This window comes from Pseudorasbora parva, chromosome 17 (assembly GCF_024679245.1).
Source record: "Pseudorasbora parva isolate DD20220531a chromosome 17, ASM2467924v1, whole genome shotgun sequence".
In the NCBI taxonomy this organism is placed as follows: Eukaryota; Metazoa; Chordata; class Actinopteri; order Cypriniformes; family Gobionidae; genus Pseudorasbora; species Pseudorasbora parva.
The window spans coordinates 15,796,709-15,816,312 of NC_090188.1; the positions used below are offsets into that span (position 1 = coordinate 15,796,709).

The 19,604-nt window shown below is 36.4% G+C and overlaps 2 protein-coding genes across 3 annotated transcripts in view; one reads left to right on the forward strand and one right to left on the reverse strand.

The window, feature by feature from the left end:
• Positions 1–19,604, forward strand: part of LOC137044566 (pro-neuregulin-3, membrane-bound isoform) — a 430,521-nt gene that overhangs the window by 176,083 nt on the left and 234,834 nt on the right. The gene's annotated exons all lie outside the window — the stretch shown is intronic.
• LOC137045555 (uncharacterized) lies at positions 5,630–11,205 on the reverse strand. The gene is made up of 12 exons (XM_067422261.1): positions 10,981–11,205; positions 10,824–10,870; positions 10,446–10,530; positions 9,558–9,698; positions 9,317–9,465; positions 9,035–9,171; positions 8,826–8,919; positions 8,591–8,690; positions 7,499–7,752; positions 7,195–7,378; positions 6,885–7,012; positions 5,630–6,790 (listed from the first exon to the last, which is right to left on the reverse strand). The coding sequence occupies exons 3-12, from the start codon at positions 10,525–10,527 to the stop codon at positions 6,476–6,478; spliced, it is 1,584 nt and encodes a 527-aa protein (XP_067278362.1). The 5' UTR covers positions 10,528–10,530; positions 10,824–10,870; positions 10,981–11,205; the 3' UTR covers positions 5,630–6,475.

The window sequence follows — 19,604 nt, forward strand, 5'->3', positions numbered from 1 at the left end:
ACAGAATTTTCATTCACGGTGAACTATTCTTTAAACGACATAAGAACTGAAAAGAGTGATAGAGATCGATGTGTAGGTGCTGAGCTACTCTTCTGGAGCCACCGTAAAGGGCGGACAGCTGATGGTGTGGATGGAAATGGGGTAGAAACCCAACTTAATGGCTTATCACAAAGGCTCTCCCCCGTGACAACTTATTGATGGACTCTATTTGGTCTTAAATGGCAACTCTGCCCCTTTTACTAGGGGGAGATTGAGAGACTGGAGAGCGCGAGAGAGTGAGAAAAAGAGGGGGCAAGGGAAAGAGTGATGAAATGAAGGAGATAAAGATGGAAATGAACTGTGCGGTGGAGATTCTGACCACTCAAGTGTTTCCGAGCCAGGTCGCTCTTATTGCATTCTTCAGAGATATGTTTCTGCGCCGTAAAGATGGCTCTCTTTCAACTGCAGATGTCACATACTTATGGAATTTAAAATCACTCCCTTTTTCCCCACCTCTTATCACTGGGGGGATGTCTGTTTTTATTAATTTGAAGCCTTCTCTTGGTTTGCATTAGGGAATTACCAGTCGCCCTGTAATTAATCCAAAACAATGCTGGGTTAGTGAGCCATGCACATGAAATCTAAATGAGACCAGCAAAGGTTAACAAGCTGATAGCTCATTAATGTAAAGCCCTATGTTTATTCATAGGCAATAATAGCTGATAATCATAGATAAGGGCATTGATGTGCCATTCACACTGTGAGCTGTTTGCTTGGAGGTTGGTAATTTTAACAGAAAAATGAACAATTACGTGTACAATGTACAATTAAGACTTGTTGATTGGTTATCTATTTACCATTTAAAATGACTTAATATTAGATTTTTTAATTAGACAGTATACTGTACAAAACAATTTCACTCAAAATACTACTATTGTTCTCTGTAATTGGATGTCTTATATGGAAAACCCTAGCTTGACTCATGAAAAATGGCATTTTAATGAACTTTGCATCATGATGTTGCCTTCTGTTTTACTATACTGTAAAAAAAATATTGTTGTTTTATCTTAAAAAAAAATATATAAATCATGATAATATCAAAAGTTGGCATGTTTCACTGCATCATCACAAATAAAACACACAATTACCCATTTTGCTTAAAAAAATATTTTAATAATATTTGAATAAAGGTTGTCGAATCTTAAAAATTGTATTAACTGTATTCTTTTTTTAATTATTTCAATAAACTCTAAATTAACGCAACCAGGTAACTTATTTTTTAAAAATATTTTTTTACAGTGTAGCTGTATTTTTTAAACATGCAATATGGTATTTAGTGCACTTTTAAAGTGCAAAGCAGATTGGAGAATGTTGTTATAATCTATTAACATTAATTCAGTTAATGTTCTATGTTGTTGAGAGCTCACTGTTAAAGTTCTGAAGCCGCTACAAGGTCAAATTATAAACGAATGATGGAATCCTAAAAGAAAAAGAAAATATTTAGAAAATATTTATTCAAAAAAGAAAAGTAATTTCCTGCTGCGCTGCACAGTTTGCACTTGGGTTTGCGCCGACCAGCTGCATGGAGCATGTGAGAGATTCTCGGTCTCCTCTGCCCGTCGGCCCTGTAGTCCTGCTAAGCTAGCTCATTAGTATGCATTTGACACGTTAATGAGAGTCTGTTTCCGGGCGACCACACACTAATACTCATGAATATTTAACTGAGGAACGGGAAGATTATATTGAAGGAGGAAGAGAAAAAAAATGAACAGAGAAAAATATCAAAACCGTGAGAGCTTTGAGGAGATGACGTGAAGATGCACAAAATAGCTGAAAATATTCAGAAGCTGAAGGAGAGAAATAATATTTTTGAAAAGCTTAAAATGAAATACGTGACTTTGTGGGGGGGGATATGAAAATAGATGGTAGTAAAGAGGAATAGAAATAGCAAATAAAATGAGTGGCAGGGTCTAATCTGGGTAGATGCCATCAAGGGGCCTATGGCGACCGCGAGGAAACTGCAGGCCAGGCAGCTTGGGACTTTAGATTTTATTAGGAGACCTGAGAGATGGCTTTAGAGAACTGTCTCCTTTCTTTTCCTTTTTTCTTTTCCACCATCTTCAGAGCAATTCCACTTGGCTTTTCCTCACATAGAGATGGATTGAAACATTTTCACTAATAGTATCTCTGCTGTCTGAAGGTAGAATTAATCTTCACTCTTCCAAAATAAAATCACACCCCTTCTCTATTCTTTTTTCTTTCCTCGCTTTCAAACTTTTGTTCACATCCATTGCTCCTGCATAATCTCTTCTCTTTTTTTCTGCACCTCCACATTCACTCCTGCTGCTCTCATAGCCATGCTTTAAACTGAAACTTTAAAATGTTTAGTGTAAATCTGGCACTGATGAACCAGCACAATCTTTAAAGCCATGCATGTTTGTGTTCAGATTTTTTTTAATGATAATTATGATGAGAATGGAATGCTTAAATTGCAAAATTCATTTTAATTTGCATATCACTTTAAACTAATTGAATGGCACACAAAGGGTGATTGCAAATTAGCACAAATGACACTATGACTTTTACATTTTTATAAAATAAAAAAGATTTTGTTTTGTTTTGATGACTACTCACTCAACCAGTGATTGTGTCCTCTGCTGGTAGACTGCTGAAATGACACTTGTGTCACTGACATAGCAGCTAATGTTCATATAGTATGTCTAGCAGCATCCACCGTTGAAAGAAAAATGTATTTTACTCTTTGTGCTAAGAGCAAACACATCTGAGCTTAAATTATAACGTGTATAGAGGCTTAGTAAAGTTGGCAACGCTGCGTCTCTGAGTTTAAGTCTGCATATTTGAAGAGGCGTGAGCAGTCTATCTAACTTCAGCTATATATTTTTTATGTATTTTTGCATGTAAATGAATACAAATAAGATATGTAAAATGAATCTGTGCAAGAATGTATAAATCATATAGCAATCCACCAACTAGATCCCAAATTCATCATGCACCTCACATTTCGAAGTGAATGCTATGAGGATTATTAAAGAAGCTTCTCATTTCTAAGATGCGTTTCAAAGTGCTTGTTTACGGCATTGCTTTCAAGGACCTGTAAGCATGTTTTGTAAAAGGATTTAAAGAATAAGCGGTCTGACCAGGTTTTCCATTTATTTCACCTTTATCTCACCTTCCTGTCATGCCTTTTACCTCTCCACTCTCTGCATCCTTCCTCTTGCAAGGACATAGCTTGTGGCTTGAGTGCATCCAGAACAAGCCTTCTAAAATTTCATATGGAATGTTTTTATTTGTTTCAGGTTACTTGCTACTGACCTGTTCCTACACAGTAAATTTTGCAGTGTTAAATTAACTCTATAAGAGTTAAATTTAACACTCTGCCCGAGTGTATTTGGTCCCACTCAGAATTGGTGATAAATTGACTCTTGTGAAAGTGTTAAATTTTCAGAGTTAAATTAACTCTATTTTGAGTAAAACTTTAACACTGCTCAACACTGCATAGTGTTACCACAGTTTAACACTAAGGGAAATTAACTCTTACTAGTGTTAATATTTCACTAGTGTAGAGTTAATTTACATATTTTATTAGTGTTAATATTTCACTAGTGTAGAGTTAATTTACATATTTTATTAGTGTTAATATTTCACTAGTGTAGAGTTAATTTACATATTTTATTAGTGTTAATATTTCACTAGTGTAGAGTTAATTTACATATTTTATTAGTGTTAATATTTCACTAGTGTAGAGTTAATTTACATATTTTATTAGTGTTAATATTTCAATAGTGTAAAGTTAATTTGCATCTTTAATAGTGAAAACAAATCTCACTCAAACAAAAAGTGTCAATATTTCTTTTTGTGTTTCAAGTACAAAAATTAACCTACTCACCTACAATGTCAAATTAACTCAAAGCAAGTTAAAACAAAGAAAACAATTGCAACAATGGCATGTTTAAAACATTTATTAAAACAGTCTCAAGATAATTAACAAACATCACATCTGCATTAAATGGCAATACGGCACTATATGCAGTGCAGCATCTGTTGTACCATATTTCATCTGAAGATCAAATGGTTTGAAATAACACAGCTCATTAACATTCACTACCTTAAAACCTCTGTCTGGATGCAGTCTGACTGTAAATGCATAGTAATGGTCATCAAAACATACAGTTTCCATCAATGTTCCACACAACAGCACATTTTCATCTTTCACAGCAATAGTCTTGATCTTACAAAATACTGGCATCTCACAAGCTACATTTGTACAGATAATAAAGTCAGGGCGATACTCTGTGCCATAGTGCTTGATCCACTTTACAGAATAGACAACTTCTGATTTTGACACTCCTAGTTTGGAAGCAATCTCTTGGCCACCTTTAAGTTCACTGAGTCCTACCATCTTTCCTGGGCCGAGGGACAATCTGTACTGGCTAAAAGACTCCCAGTGCATTGCAGTACAAAATTGGTGCTTTTTGGCTAGAGTTTTGGTGATATTTTTGAAGCTTTTTAATTGTGTTTTAAAAAATTTGTGTTTAGCTTCATAACGCATACACCACATGTGCAGAATTGGTCCAATTTTTCTTATACACTGTGGGTAATGTATCATGATGTGATGCTTCGGCAAAAGATTTCTTTGGGGAAATAAAATTTTGAATAGCTGGTGATGTTCAATTATTAAATGTTTAAGATAAATGGTCATGCCTTCTGTTACGAATGGTGAAAATACAATGTTAACAATGTGCAAAAGTAAAATCAAAAGATACCAGTGTTTATCATCTCTTTGCACTAAATCACCAAATAATAGGGGCATGTTGCGCAACAAGCACCAAGATTGGATGGCATTTAAACCCAAATCATTGCTCCCATCAAACAATTTGACCATTGGAGGACGATTTCTCTGCTGATTGTAACCATAGTCAAAAGCATGCACTCTACCAGCAACATCCTCAGTGGACAGAAAATTATGCTGAATGTACTGCAGAATAAGTTTTACCTCTAGCTGAGCAACTCCTTCTAGAATGTCGTGCATTATATCTACAGCAAAATTGTTGGCTGTGTTGAAATAGTTGAGTGAATTTAACAAACATGTCCGTTTGACACCATAAATATGAGGTAGTGTAGAATCAGTTTGTAAAGTTTCACAGTGCAGAGCATGCATCTCAGCTGTTCTTAGTACAACCTCAGGATCATCTTCACAGAACACAGACTGAAAGAGATGTTTCTCAAGAAGACAGAAACGACAGCAATACCGAGCCGCAAATGACTCAAGAAACCCAAACAAACTGTGCAAGCCGAGATTATCCCCAGTTACTTGAACAACAGTACCCCTAATACAATTTCCAGATACTGGATTTGTAATCCCCTCAATCTCAAATGATTTCAAATCTTTAACTAGAGGCTCAAGTATGGAGTTAAAACCATAGCGCTTAATATCTAGTGCATGAAAGAGGGCACATAAATGAATATTTACTAATGAAGAGTTAAAAACTGGGGGGAAATTCCTTAATGTAAAATAGATTGCACCCAATTTGTGTATACCTTTTTTGGATCCCAAAGGATTAGCGGTCTCAAAATCATCATAAAATAGCTGAATTTGTAAGGCATCTTTTTCTCTATTAAATAAGGGATTACTTTTAAAATACGCTGCATCACTTAAGTCTACATAAATTCCTTCCTTTGGAACATGCCTGGGTTTAAACAAATCAGTAAGTAGTGGATTTTGTAAAATTGACTTTAGTGTTTCTAAAATGGGAATATAAGCAAATTTGTCAGTTACAACAACTTGATCGAACATTCCTGTGGTTTTATTTCTCCTGCAGTCAAATCTTGTGCCAAGCACAATTTCTCTCGGTTCAACTATTCCCCATTTTTCTGTAAAGAGTCTCTTTCGTTTGGTTTCAGAATTTAACGTAGTAAATGGATTTTCCAAATTTTCAAATGCATTTTCTATCTTTCTTTTAGTAGCTGTGTCCTGTGAAGGCAGACAGAGCAAAGCTGCATCCTGGGCCTGACTATGAATCTCAGAAACCATTTCCTCCATAGATGAAACAAAACCATTTATAGCAGATTGACTTAATCCAGCAACTTTTAGTTGAGCAACAGCAGACGCACACATATCGAAAGTACTCTTATTTGACATAACCAATACAGATGTTGTGGCCAACTCTGCGCCACTGCCAATCTGATCAAGTATTTCAGCTCTACTCTGTCCATCTGCCTTGGCTGTCTCGCAGCTGTCAATGGTGTCAAAATTCTGCGCACTGTCACTTTGCTCAGCGTGTTTAAGATGCATGTGTTTCCTAATACCTGAAAAAGTACCAAACACAGAACCACAACCTGCTTCTATGCATTTAAGGCGAAGATTCTTTCCAGGAACAAAACCATGAACTAATCTGAAGTGCCTAAGAAGCATTTTTGAACCATTTAACTCAGCCTGACAAACAAAACACTTCATGAGGGCAGAAAAACTTGAGACCTAGCTAAGAAGCCTTGCTCTGACCTCAGCTACACGAGGACTCTCTTTAACTTTGCCAACATCTATGTTGAACACAGTGGTCTGAATGAAAGTGTACATGTTGTGGAGCATAGTGTTGTAAGAGGTGCCGAAAACAAAGTGTGCCTTAAACAGTTCGTCAAAAGCACCGAGAGAAGAGGTTGACTTGCATGGAATGGCATGCTGATCAAGAATGATGAAAAACTGTCGAACTGAATTCTTCTGAGGTCCCACGGCCAGGAGATAGGGCTGAGCACTAGTGATGTCTCGAAGATGCTCCTCAATGTTTGTTCCACTCTGAGAAAACCAAGCATATTGTAGAGAACCATCAGAGATATAAAATAATAGAGAGAAAGAAAAAAACAAAGAAAAAAAAACAAAAAAAACAAACCTTCTTGAAGACAACAAGATGTTTCTCTGCTTGAGAAGCAGACACCTTTCCTGGTCTTTTCCGGCCTTGGGCAGAAGGTGGGATCAGATGCAGCAGTAGCAGTATAGAGGAGAGGTCAGTGTCCCAAACTGTTTAGACCGTAAAAGATGTTAGCAAAACTTAAATCATGAAAACAGAAACTGAAGAATAAATATATATATATATATTTTTTTTAATGGATGGAGACCATTAAATGTTTTATGTTCCTTACAATATTAGACACATATTACTAAAATTATCTAAGTATTAAAATTAATTTTAAACATCTTACCAAAATCAACGCTCGCTTCTGAGTCATCAGGGGATTCAGCTGCTAGCAGGAGTTCTTCTATATCACGAGTGGTTGGAAGTTTTTTGCATTGCTGAATCACTTTTTTCTTGAATGCAGTTGTCCACTTCTCCAGAAGCTTGCCTGACACTGCTTCTCCAAACATCAGAACAAAGTCTTGCTCAATCTAAGGGGAATCATCATTAGACATTAACCCAAGCACTGAACAAATTGATTTGTTAGACCACAGCAATGCATTTAAAAAAAAAAAAAAAAATCCTTAAGAATATGATCATAAACACTTTACCAAGCCTTTAATGTCTTTGAAACGAGGAAAGACAGTCAATATATCACTTGACTGCATAGGATCAAGAACGATGTTGCGCCGATAGTCAAATGTCAATTTCATCTTCTTCTTGACTGCATCCTCATCAGCAGAATGGTTCATGAATGCAATTGCTTCCTTGCATTCATCCTCACTCAAGACAGTCTCCGGAGTAAACTCTGACTCCCGTCTTACAGCAGGTCCACCAGACATCCCTTCAGCAAACGATCCTGGTCCTGATTAAGAAAAAAGTAGAAGAAAAAAAAAATTACAAGCATCAACATTGCCATATGCAATTAATACTTATAACAAAATGTAAAAAAACAAAAACAAAAAAACAAACAAAAAGAGGTAAAAGATTTCTCATCTTTGTACAACTAAAAAAGTACAACTAATCCGGTCACATTTAAAGGATTAGTTCACAAAATGAAAATTTCCTGATATTTTACACACCCCATATCATCCAAGATGTTCATGTCTTTCTTTCTTAAAGGGTTAGTTCACCCAAAAATGAAATTTGTCATTAACTCCTCACCCTAATGTCATTCCACACCCGTAAGACATTTTATATTTAGTCCGACAGTCATTAATGACATACATTTAATTTTTGGGTGAACTAACCCTTTAAGTAGAAAAGAAATTAAGTTTGAGAAAACGTTCCACTATTTTTCTCCCCATCATAGACTTGCATGCCAACCAAAATGTTGAAGGTGCAAATCAATGTAGTTTCGAAGCACTTCAGAGGGTCATGGGGCTGATACTTCTTGCGTGACCTCTGAAGCCCTTCTGAGCCCTTTGAAACTGCATTGATTTGGACCTTGAAAATTTTGGTTGCTGTGAAAGTCTATAATGGGAAGAAAAATCCTGGAATATCATCATCAAAAAATTCAATTTTTAGAAAGAAAGACATGAACATCTTGGATGGGGGTGAGGAAAATATCGGGAAACGTTAATTTTTAAGTGAACTAATCCTTTAAGACAACCCAGTAGCAACAAAACTGCTGTGAAAGATCATAATCTATGATTTGTTTTGTTTTTTTAAAAGGCAGGCGATTTCTGAATTTCATTCCATACCTTCAAATGATGCTCGGCGCTCCTTAGCCAAGCTTCGCTGTATAGTTTTGATTCTCCATGCCAAGTACCCAGTGCCACTCTCACCATCATAGTAATGCTCCTTAGAAAACAAAAAGAGAAATCATGCCAGGTCTTAAAATTCAAGAGCAAAATACACCACCTGTATTATAGGTGTGTGATTATAAGCATGTAACACATCAACACAGACTATAAATTCAAAAACAGTGATACTTACATAGCCATTTTTGGAGAAGGGGTCACTGAGGTAAGGGAACAAAGATACAATTCCTCTGGCATATTTTTCTTTAACCTGCCTTGGTGGTGATTTACTGTATTATATATTTAAAAAAAATAAATAAACTCAGCAGCCCCAGGTTAAAAAAGAAAAACAACAAAAATGATAGCACTCATATACACCATTTAATTATATGCAGATTACCGTACCCGTTCTTTTCTGTCATGTCAGCTGCCAGGATGTTCACCATTTTCCTCCTCATTTCATCCCCCAAACTCTTAGTTCGGTTGTACTCATTTATTATACTCTCCCCACCTGGTTTCTGGACAAGAATGGATTCCACCAACTAAATAAAAAATAAAATAAAAAAAATATGGCGTGTCAAGTACAAAACCTTACCTCAAACAAGGTGTAATTTAAAACATATAAATGTTTTAAATTACACATTTAAATCCCCCTCCCAAACATAAAATTAACAATTTGATGGCCACCTTTTTAGCTTCATCATCAAGCCTCATTCGTTTGCTTGAAGAGCTTTCTTCAATAATGAGTGTATCCTGCGAGTCAGTCGAGTCAATGGATGAAGACAGGGACTGATTTAACACCACAGGAGAGGCTTGTGGAGAGGCAGATTCCAAGTCTAGTTGCATATAGGGTGAGAAAAGTCTTCAAGATGATACTAATAAATAAGCACTGAGAAAAATTCTAGCAAGTAATATAATAAATACAAACCTGGACCATGTTTTATGGTGAGAACTCCAACTGAGGGATCTTTAACGACATCCTCAAAAACATCATCATCCACCTCAGTCCCTGATTCATCAACAACCTTCACATTCTCGGGTACATTCGGGACACCAAACTTTAAAAAAGCTGGAAAAAGGGCATGCAAATTAATGAGTAAGGTTATTATATAAAACCAGGTTGATGCTGGTAACTAACATAAGAGATAATGCAACAAGTTACAAGTGTAATAGATTTTTTTTTTTCCTACAAATTGATTAAAATACTTTAACCAAGATAAGGAACATATAGAGCTGCACAATTCTGGATAAATTGAGAATCATGATTTTAGTTTCAGAGATCACGATTCTGAATAGACAAATAAACATTATGTATTATTGGATAAATCAGCCTTTTTGAACGAATATTTTGCACAAATGATTCAATAACAACCCTTTTTACAGTATATTGGCGCTCCCTAGTGGCGCAAAGGTGTAATCGATACGATCGTTATTTGAAGCGCCAAGATATTTTCAAAAAGGTGATTTCCTCTATTTAGATCACTACCGTATAGTGTTTTTACCCAGACTATAAACTTTTACCCCAATACATCTGTGATTATTTTAATATCCGCAACACAGAAACACATTTTGTGTGGCTGAAAAGAATGTGAAGATGCTTCATATCTATAATGTTAAACGGGAACTCTTCTCTCTGTAACGTTAGGTCAGCAGCAGCACAAACGCATATTTGAATGTTCTGGTCCTAACGTAATTTATCAAACGTTTAATAGACATGCGAATCGTCGTCGTTTAGAAATGAGATCGCGTGGTGTTTGAATACAGAATGTGATATTTAAACGATTAACTTGTGCAGGGCTATATAAATAATTCTTACCAGCAAACAAAAAATCCTTCAGGCTCAGCTCGGTGATTTTAACAAATTTTTGGACATCCCCAAGTTTCACCTTAACCAGCATGTTCTGTAATAGGTGACAGAGTTTTACACATATGGCACGTTAAATGTTTCGTGCCTAAAACAATAACTTAACGTTAACTGTTAACTTACATGTTTAAGCAATGCAATTTCAACCGTCCATTAACGTTGTTACATTACATTTGGCAGCTAATGCTTCATTGTCACGTTTAAAAATAGCAATATACGAATGAGCGTGATATAACAAAGATAACTGCAACAGGAATACAAATTTAAATAAGATTATTGACATTATTCAAGGTTTATCTTTTGTGACAAAAAGCCTCCATATGAACTCACCGCGAAGTTGGTTAACGTTAGGCCTCAGTTCCATTCGTAGTTTGAACCTATCAAATTACACAAAGTTCATCAATCTACAGCCTGCGCTAACACTAGCACATTTATTAATATAAAATATCAAAGTGATGCTTTAATATGGAACTTAAAATGAGCTTACCTTTCTCTCTGCGAGGTAAAAGAAAATGGCGATCGTTGATAACGTCGAGAAACTTCTGTTCAGTTCGATTGAAGGGCGGGGCTTAAGAGAGTAAAATTAACGATGCTGAATTAACTCTGATAATTTTCACCAACACTAGGGCGTATCTTTCACTATTTGTTGTTAATTCAACTCCTTAAGAGTAAATGTAGAGTAACACTGCTTGATTAACACTGCCAGTTTTACTGTGTATGTGTGCGGATTAATGTTACTGCTAAGCACATCATCGATGCTATACCAAGATTTTAAGCATATCATTTATTTGCAAATTGCAGATAGCATTTATACTAATATCACCTCATAAACATTCTTTCGAGCTCCATTCATTTGAACAGCATCCAGTCATACACTCCCTAAGCTACAAAAGTGAAAAAGTACATCTTTGTACCTTACTAATTCCCTAAATGGTACATATTAGTACCTTTTTAGTTTTGTACTGTTGGGTACCACTCCAGTGAGATAAATATACCTTTTTTTCTGACAGTGAATATAGATTGAGGCGTTGACACCTTCCTCAGAGTCATTAAGTGATTTATTCCATTTAAGATGTGTCTATTTTTGTGTTTCCTCTTTATATTTTTCCTCTTTTTTCTTTATCTAGTGCTCAATATGATACAATCCGACCGCAATACTTATTGTCATCATTATGAGTGATTTATAGACTGTGATATTTTTTCATCTTCTCTGTAGTCTTATTGTTCTTATTTCAATGGTTGAGCAATCTCATCTCCGGCAACAGATTTATTTATTTATTTTTATAACCACATGTAACAGTGCAACAGAATTCTTTCTTCCTGCAAACTATAATTTACAACAATATACTGCATGTGTATAAACTCTGTATATCCACAAAGTAACTCAGAAGGTATTGCATATGAAATAGGCAACAAGATTGATCAGACAGATCTTTATCTAGATATCTATATCTATATCTATATCTATATATATATATATATATATATATATATATTATATATAATGTATTTATTTATTCAATGAGTGCATTTGACTTGAGACAGGGTTACATATACATTTTAATGTGCATAAGGCTTTAGGGTGATTTTTAAGTAATGACTTTACCCTTCAGTGATTGGCTATGCCCAATCAATCTTATGGATGATGTGGGCGGAGCAGACCATTGCTGCTTGACAATTACTGTAACTCATTAGTGGGGCTATCACAGAGGAAACCCTTTATCACAGCAACAGCATGTGTATGAAGCCATCAGCCCACAGGAGCCAGAGCAACGTCATATTCAGTCGTAAAAGTCCATCAGGAAATGTTACTGTTTGAACATGCATTTTGACATTGGTTCAAAAACGAGAGTGTGTATAAGCTGTGTAACATACACCAATCAGTCATAACATTATGACCACTGACAGGTGAAGTGAATAACTGTTTATCTCTTCATCCTGGCACCTGTTAGTGGGTGGGATATATTAGGGCAGCAAGTGAACATGTTGTCCTCAAAGTTCATTTGGTTAGAAGCAGGACAAATGGGCAAGTGAAAGGAATTGAGCAATTTTGAAAAGGGCCAAAGTGTGATGGCTAAGACGGCTGTGTTAGAGCATCTCCAAACCTGAGTGGGGTGTTCCCGGTCTGCAGTGGTCAGTATCTATCAAAAATGGTCTAAAGAAAGAACAGTGGTGAACTGGCAACAAGGTCAAAGGGCCAAGGGTTATTTATGCATGTGGGGAGGGAAGGCTGGCCTGTGTAGTCCGATCAAACAGACAGCCTAATGTAGCTCAAATTGCTCCAGAAGTTAATGCTGGTTCTGATAGAAAGGTGTCAGAATACACAGCACATCACGTTTTGTTGAGTATGGGACTGTATAGCTGCAGACCAGCCGAAAGCAGTAACAGTGGGCATGTGAGCATTATAACTGGACCACTGAGCAATGGAAGAAGGTGGCCTGGTCTGAGGAATCACATTTTCTTTTACATCATTTGGATGGCCGGTTGTGTGTGCCTCGTTTACGTTGGAACACATGGCACCAGGATGCACTATGGGAAGAAGGCAAGCCGTTGAAGACAGTGTGATGCTTTGGGCAATGTTCTGCTGGGAAATCTTGGGTCCTGTCATCCATGTAGATGTTACTTTCACATATACCACCTTGACCTACAAATTCCTCAGATTTCAATCCAATCGAGCATCTGTGGGATGTGCTGTGAACAAACAAGTCTGATCCATGGAGGCCCCATCTCACAACTTATAGGACTTGGAGGATATGCTGCTAACATCTTGGTGCCAGATACCACAGCACACCTTCAGGGCTCTAGTGGAGTCCATGCCTCCACAGGTCAGGGCTGTTTTGGCAGCAAAAGTTATGCCTGATCGGTGTACAACATTTTGAACAAAAAGTTATTAAATTAGCTAAATGTTAAATACATGGTTAAAATACAGACGCTGCTTTTCTGAGTCATTAATAATTTATTTTTAAAAGATGAAGATTAATTAAAGATCAATACTGCTAAAGTTAATAGTTGTATCTTGTCCAAATATTGTCCTTTTCTATAACTACATGTCCTTAACTATACACCAATGGAAAACGCATCTATTTATAATTATGTATGTATAAATCTCTATTTCTTATGACCCTTATCAAATTAGATGGCTGACAGCTTCTTGCCTCAGTTTGGGGGATCACACCTCATTCTGTACTAAATTTGCTAATGTTTCCATTTATCTCCCTCTACATATAGGATGATGGGTACATAAATTAATTTCGATATGTTAACATTAAGCAAAGAGTTTCTAAATTCATTAAATTACTCTAGAGTATTTGTTGTAAGATTGCAGCAAGTGTCTGTAATTGCCCTTCACAAGGCACAGTGTAAATACGGTGCTTGTGGGGGGAAACACAACATCCTGTTGGGCATAGTTAACTGATGATTGAGTACTTAGAGTAGAAATTTAATTTATGTAGAACGAACAATATCTGAGCCAAAGGCAAAAGCTAAATATGAGATTTGAATGACAAGCTAATGGTCACAGTAAAGTACATTTCTTGTAGAATCTCGCAAATGATGCAGTTTATATTGTCATACTGTGAGGAGACTATCAAAAAGACCTGGGGAGCTTCAGGAGTGATTGACATACCTGCTACATGGTGCAGTCAGGCAGTCAGAACATGGAGCGTCATGCTCATTTCATCGTCTCTGTGAAGGTGGATAAGAGACACACACATACTTTGTGACTTATCAAGTGCTTCTTACATTGCTGTGACAGGCTCTGACACACGTCTCTCTGCTGAAGCTCATTCAAACTGACCATTTACCCTGTGTGCCTCAGCACTGTGGTCATCACATTTAGCACATATTCCATGCTGATATCCAGCCACTGTATTCTGACTGGCTAAAGGTGGATCTACAGTTAAAGGTGCGTGTGTAGTCTGCACGAGCAGAGTGAAGCAGAACATTGCAAATCCAAGGCAACTATGTGAAGACTGTTGTTTTGCAGCTCTCGTTTTCTAACAGTGCTTTTCTGGGGAATGTCTCAATGCTCACGAAATGGCTAAGCGTGCTTGTTTACGGGGTCTTTCAGGCATAATGGTAACCCTAAACCTACCCATCAAAAACGTTTGCCTGTTTTTTTTGTTTTGTTTTGTTTTTTTAAGCCATTTGGTATACAACAGGATGGGAATGGTCCTCATAAACCATGTTTAGGTCATAATACCCATGCCACACATTTGTTGTTCTCATAAACCATAAGAACATGCACGCCTATTATACAGATGTTTTACCCCCACTGTCTTGCTCTCTTTCTATTTAACACATATTGACACATACATGCACTGTTTTCTCCACCAGTATAAATGAAAAGAGCTCTGCTTGTTCTCAGTAAAGAAGTTGGAAAGACAGCATGAGCCTCAACATTGTTAAAGCCAAATTTCTAGAACATGCATGCAGGATAAATAACATGATTGCATTCATTTGAGCATGTCAATGAGACGTTTGTTTGTTTTTTCATTTGTTTTAGTTTTTCAGCAATTATTTTTTTCTATATCTGCAGTCCTGTAGGGTGTTGCTATGTGGTTTCTATGATGTTTTTATTGTGATCTGAGTGTGGTTTCTGGGTGATTGTTTACTGACCCAAGCCCCCTCCCAAGTCTCTTTGGTATTCTGGTAACATGATGTTTTGTTACCAGACCGAGCACTACTAATCACGTTCTTACGTCCATTTTGTGACAACTCACGAGATGACGGCCCATGCTCACAAAGTAAATAGCATCAGTGATTATAATGGTAGCACTTATCCTGACACGCCGCTAGTTTTGTTGCATCATGATGCTTGCTTAAAGTGACAGTATAACAGCACCGAGCACTGAAGAACTTTGCACTGCATTTTATCAAAACATGAGGCGACTTCCATCTCATTTAGTCACAGACAACACACAAGGATATCTATAATAACTGGAAAAAAATATATGTTAACATTCCCCTTCATCTCAGTTACAGTTACATTAACCTTACACACTCATAAAAATAAAGGTTCTTCGAATCCATTGTTCCATGAAGAACATCTGTTAATCTGTTTATGCAAAATAAAGGTTATGTATTTGCATCTGTGGTTAGATGAAGAATCTTCACATAAACTTTCCATTCCACAAAATGTTCTTTATAGTGAAAAAGGTTTAATTGGGATTGTTAAAATGTTCTTCACACTAAGGAATAGTTATTTTAAGAACTGCTTATTGAAAGGTTCTTTTGAGGAACCAAAAAATTATTCCTCTATGGGATCGCTGTGAAAACAACACTTTTCGCAACCTTTAGTTTTAAAGGAGACATATTGTGCCTCTTTTTTGTCCCCAGAGTGTGTATGTAAAGTTTTAGCTCAAAATTTTAGCTCAAAAAGTTATAGTCTGTTAAAATTGCCGTTTGTGTCTGTCAACACATCATTTGTGTGTATGTCCCTTTAAATGCAAATGAGCTGCTGCTCCCTGCCTGTCTTTCAAGAAGAGGGCGGAGCTTCATGAGCTTGTGCAACAACAACAACAGAACATGTCAGAAACTGGTGTTCAGATGAAACAGGACTCTAACGCCTATACCAGATATTATATTCTGAATGGAGATAGAACATAGTTTAGTTTAGATAGTATAGTTTAGTTTAATTACGGTTTTAACATATGTTGCCATCTTGCTTGTTGTAGCGGAATGATGGCCAAATCTTTACTGATTTATTTTATGAAGTTTATTGTTATTTATCACACAAGAGATGAAATGTCTGTTTTCACTCAAGAAAATCACTGTAGGAGCTAAATAAAAACAGTAAAAGAAGTGTGCATTTAAGTATTTTCCATAAATACACTCTTTCCCATGCATTATCATACGCATACACAGCAAATTTCACAATAAGACTCGTTATAACTAATAGTAAACAAATATATACAGACCGTATGCCTTTTCAGTGGGTGCTTAATACATTTTTATATCTTTATATCCGTAAACAACTCAGATAAACTGTAATAAAGTGCATGCTCTCCCTTTCATTACTGCCGTGACCAGTATCACTCCGGATCATGAACAGTTGGTACTGATCCCTCCAGGAGCTTGTACTTTTTAGCAAAAACATTTTTTGTCGCAATAGCAGCTCGAGCGCAGAGCAAATGGAGGACAGCGTACAACTGGCTGAGGGCGAAAGCTATGCTAATACTGAACAGTCTGTCAGCGCCGTGCAAATTAAGGGGCGGTAATATTATAATAGATCCCTTTCCTCGGTCAGAAGAGGAGAGAAATCTGAGTGGCTCGTTTTTTCACATGCTTGCAGAAAAAGGCTTACCAAACAAAAATTACTGGGTTGTCCCTTTTCATGTTTTCCGGGTTGGTAGATGCACCGGGGGACCCGATTATAGCACTTCAACACGGGAAAAAGTCATATTTTCGTGATGCATTCTTGTGACTTTGCCATAATGTGTATTAGGTTACTTTTTGATTAACTTTTCTAGCACTGCACGCATGCATATTCCAGGCAACAAGCTCATCCCTTAGGGAGACGGTATAATTATGTTTCATTATATAATACTACTCAAAATGTGTCTTAGCACTGAAATAGACTGTGCTATTGCAAGTTTTTAGTTGGAGTTACAGTACTTGATTCAATACTCTTGCATTTTCAACAGTAAGATTTGCATTTCAATGTGCCATTTTATGTATCTCTTGCTTCAGTGAGCACCACATAAATAGGAAGAACACTGTAAACATATTTTACACCAAGAAGCTCTCAACCATTCAGTCAGCATTGAATCGTGGCCCAGAAAAGCACTGTTAGAAATCGACAATGCACAACTATAGTCTGTTCTGTCGTTTCATTACCACTTCCTGTATTTTTCCTTTGTGTCCTTACAATGTGAAGCTTCAATGTGACCTGAAAATCAAAGTATATATATATATATATATATATATACTTCTATTTTATAAAATATATATATATATATATATATATATATATATATATATATATATATATATATATATATATATATATACTTCTATTTTATAAAATATATATATATATATATATATATATATATATATATATATATATATATATATATATATATATATATATATATATATATATATATATATATATATATATATATATATATATATACTTCTATTTTATAAAATATACTCCCCCCGTCCTTCCAGTATTCTCTTTCACCTTTACTTGCTCCATCCTGTCAGGTAGAGCAGCTGTTCCTATACAATGCTCGAGTCATATTCCCCTCCTGCTGAGCATGTGTGTTTTTTGTGTGTTTGTGTTTTTGGAGTGCTTTGAAAGCTGTCATTATGAACTTCCTGGCAGAGTCACAGACTAAAAGTGAACATTAGCAGCCCTTCTACCTCCTCATGATTCTGCTTACAGAGATTGAGATGTTGGACATAAACATTACTTATCCCTAGTGCAAACAGGGCAAAAAGACATAACGAAACAAGAACCTAGACTTTGGTTAGGAGGACAGGTGAGCAGGTTTATGTAACAAGCAAACTGAAAATGTAAGTCTCTGTTAAATTATTACACTCCTGCACTACTTTATATTTGCATTGATATATTTAAAAATGCCCTTTTTCCTATGATGACAATGGAACAATTTTCAAATCCTTAGAATTGGAATTTACACGTTGCATCTGAGACATTATATCACACAATTGAGAAAAGTCAGAATTGCAAGATTAGCTTTTATATGCAAGATTATTGTCGTCTTATTTTATTACATTTTATTACATAATGGAAAAACAATCTATGGGTACATGTGTTTTTAGCTAGATTAGCAAATACAAGTGTTGTCCTTTTCTTGGACACTCTTATATATCAGTGACCCTATCACTGGTTACATAATTGTCCTTTGCCTCAGTTTGTTGCACAGTGATACAATTTATCAATGAAATAGTCTTCTATTGTTGAACATCTGTTGGGGATGTGTGTTGTGTAGTTAGATGGGAGGAAACGTAACGCACATGTTCTTTCTCATTTCAGTAGTTAGCACTATTGTACTCTGAACCGTAGGCTAAACATGTCATTAATGTGATTAACTACACCTACATTTAAAATGCATGGTTAATTAATAAAACATCATTTTCTAAAAAAACAAACCAAGAGAGAATATAATATCCTACGGCTAAAGTGTTTGTTTTGGAAATAGTTTATTTGCATGAACACAAACTGACGGTAGGACAAACCCATGACCAGCAGGTGGATGGGATGTCATGGTCTTATTTTGTTGGCTTTGTATTGGATCAGTTCAGTAATCCCATGACCACCCTCTACATGTGAGCAATGTTACAGTTTGTTAAATTAGTTTGCCAAGCTTATGCCGTTTCAATGGATGCTTTGTTAGGGCAGGTCATGCTAAGTAAGCAGAATGTGGGCGTCATTATTGCAAATGATCCTTCATGCATACAGAGCTTGTGGCAATTCTCATTCTTAATGACTTGCATTGGTAACAAGCAGACAGTGCTAACTATGGCTTCTCTGGCCTTTGTTGGGCCTAGTGACCCCTTCATTCAAACAAACAATTCCCTGCCACAGTGCCACAGGACAGTGCTGTAATAATGACAAACGCACTCTGGCAATTTGAATCGATTAAACTGCGTTGATGTTTGACGGCCATAAAAGCCATCTAACTGGTGAACCGTGTCTCCATCTTGTTTCGCTCAATCTGTTTCATCTGAGCTGGTGTGCTGAGTGGACGACTGCATTTGTTTGTCGGCTGTCATTGAAACTGATAAGCTCACAGCACGCGTTATAAAGAGCTCACGCTTTACCTTCACGCTACAATAGCTATACATCTACAGCGGCATGTTTACGCTAGTCACTGCCCATATCTAAATACGCAATCATGAGAACTTGTGCACTTCACAGCTGGATCATGATGTTCTTGCAGCTTCTTATGGCATGACTAAAAATACCTGAGCAGCATGCACAACTCTAAAGTGATTGTCCTGCTGTATTGCAATAGCAAGCAGCAATTATCAGGGCCGAACAGAAAAAAACAATTCATGCCACCATGGCTGGGAGCATCTGATCAATAGCGACAATGAGCAATTAGAGACTTGAGAAGATTTTAGGGAAACATTTGTTAA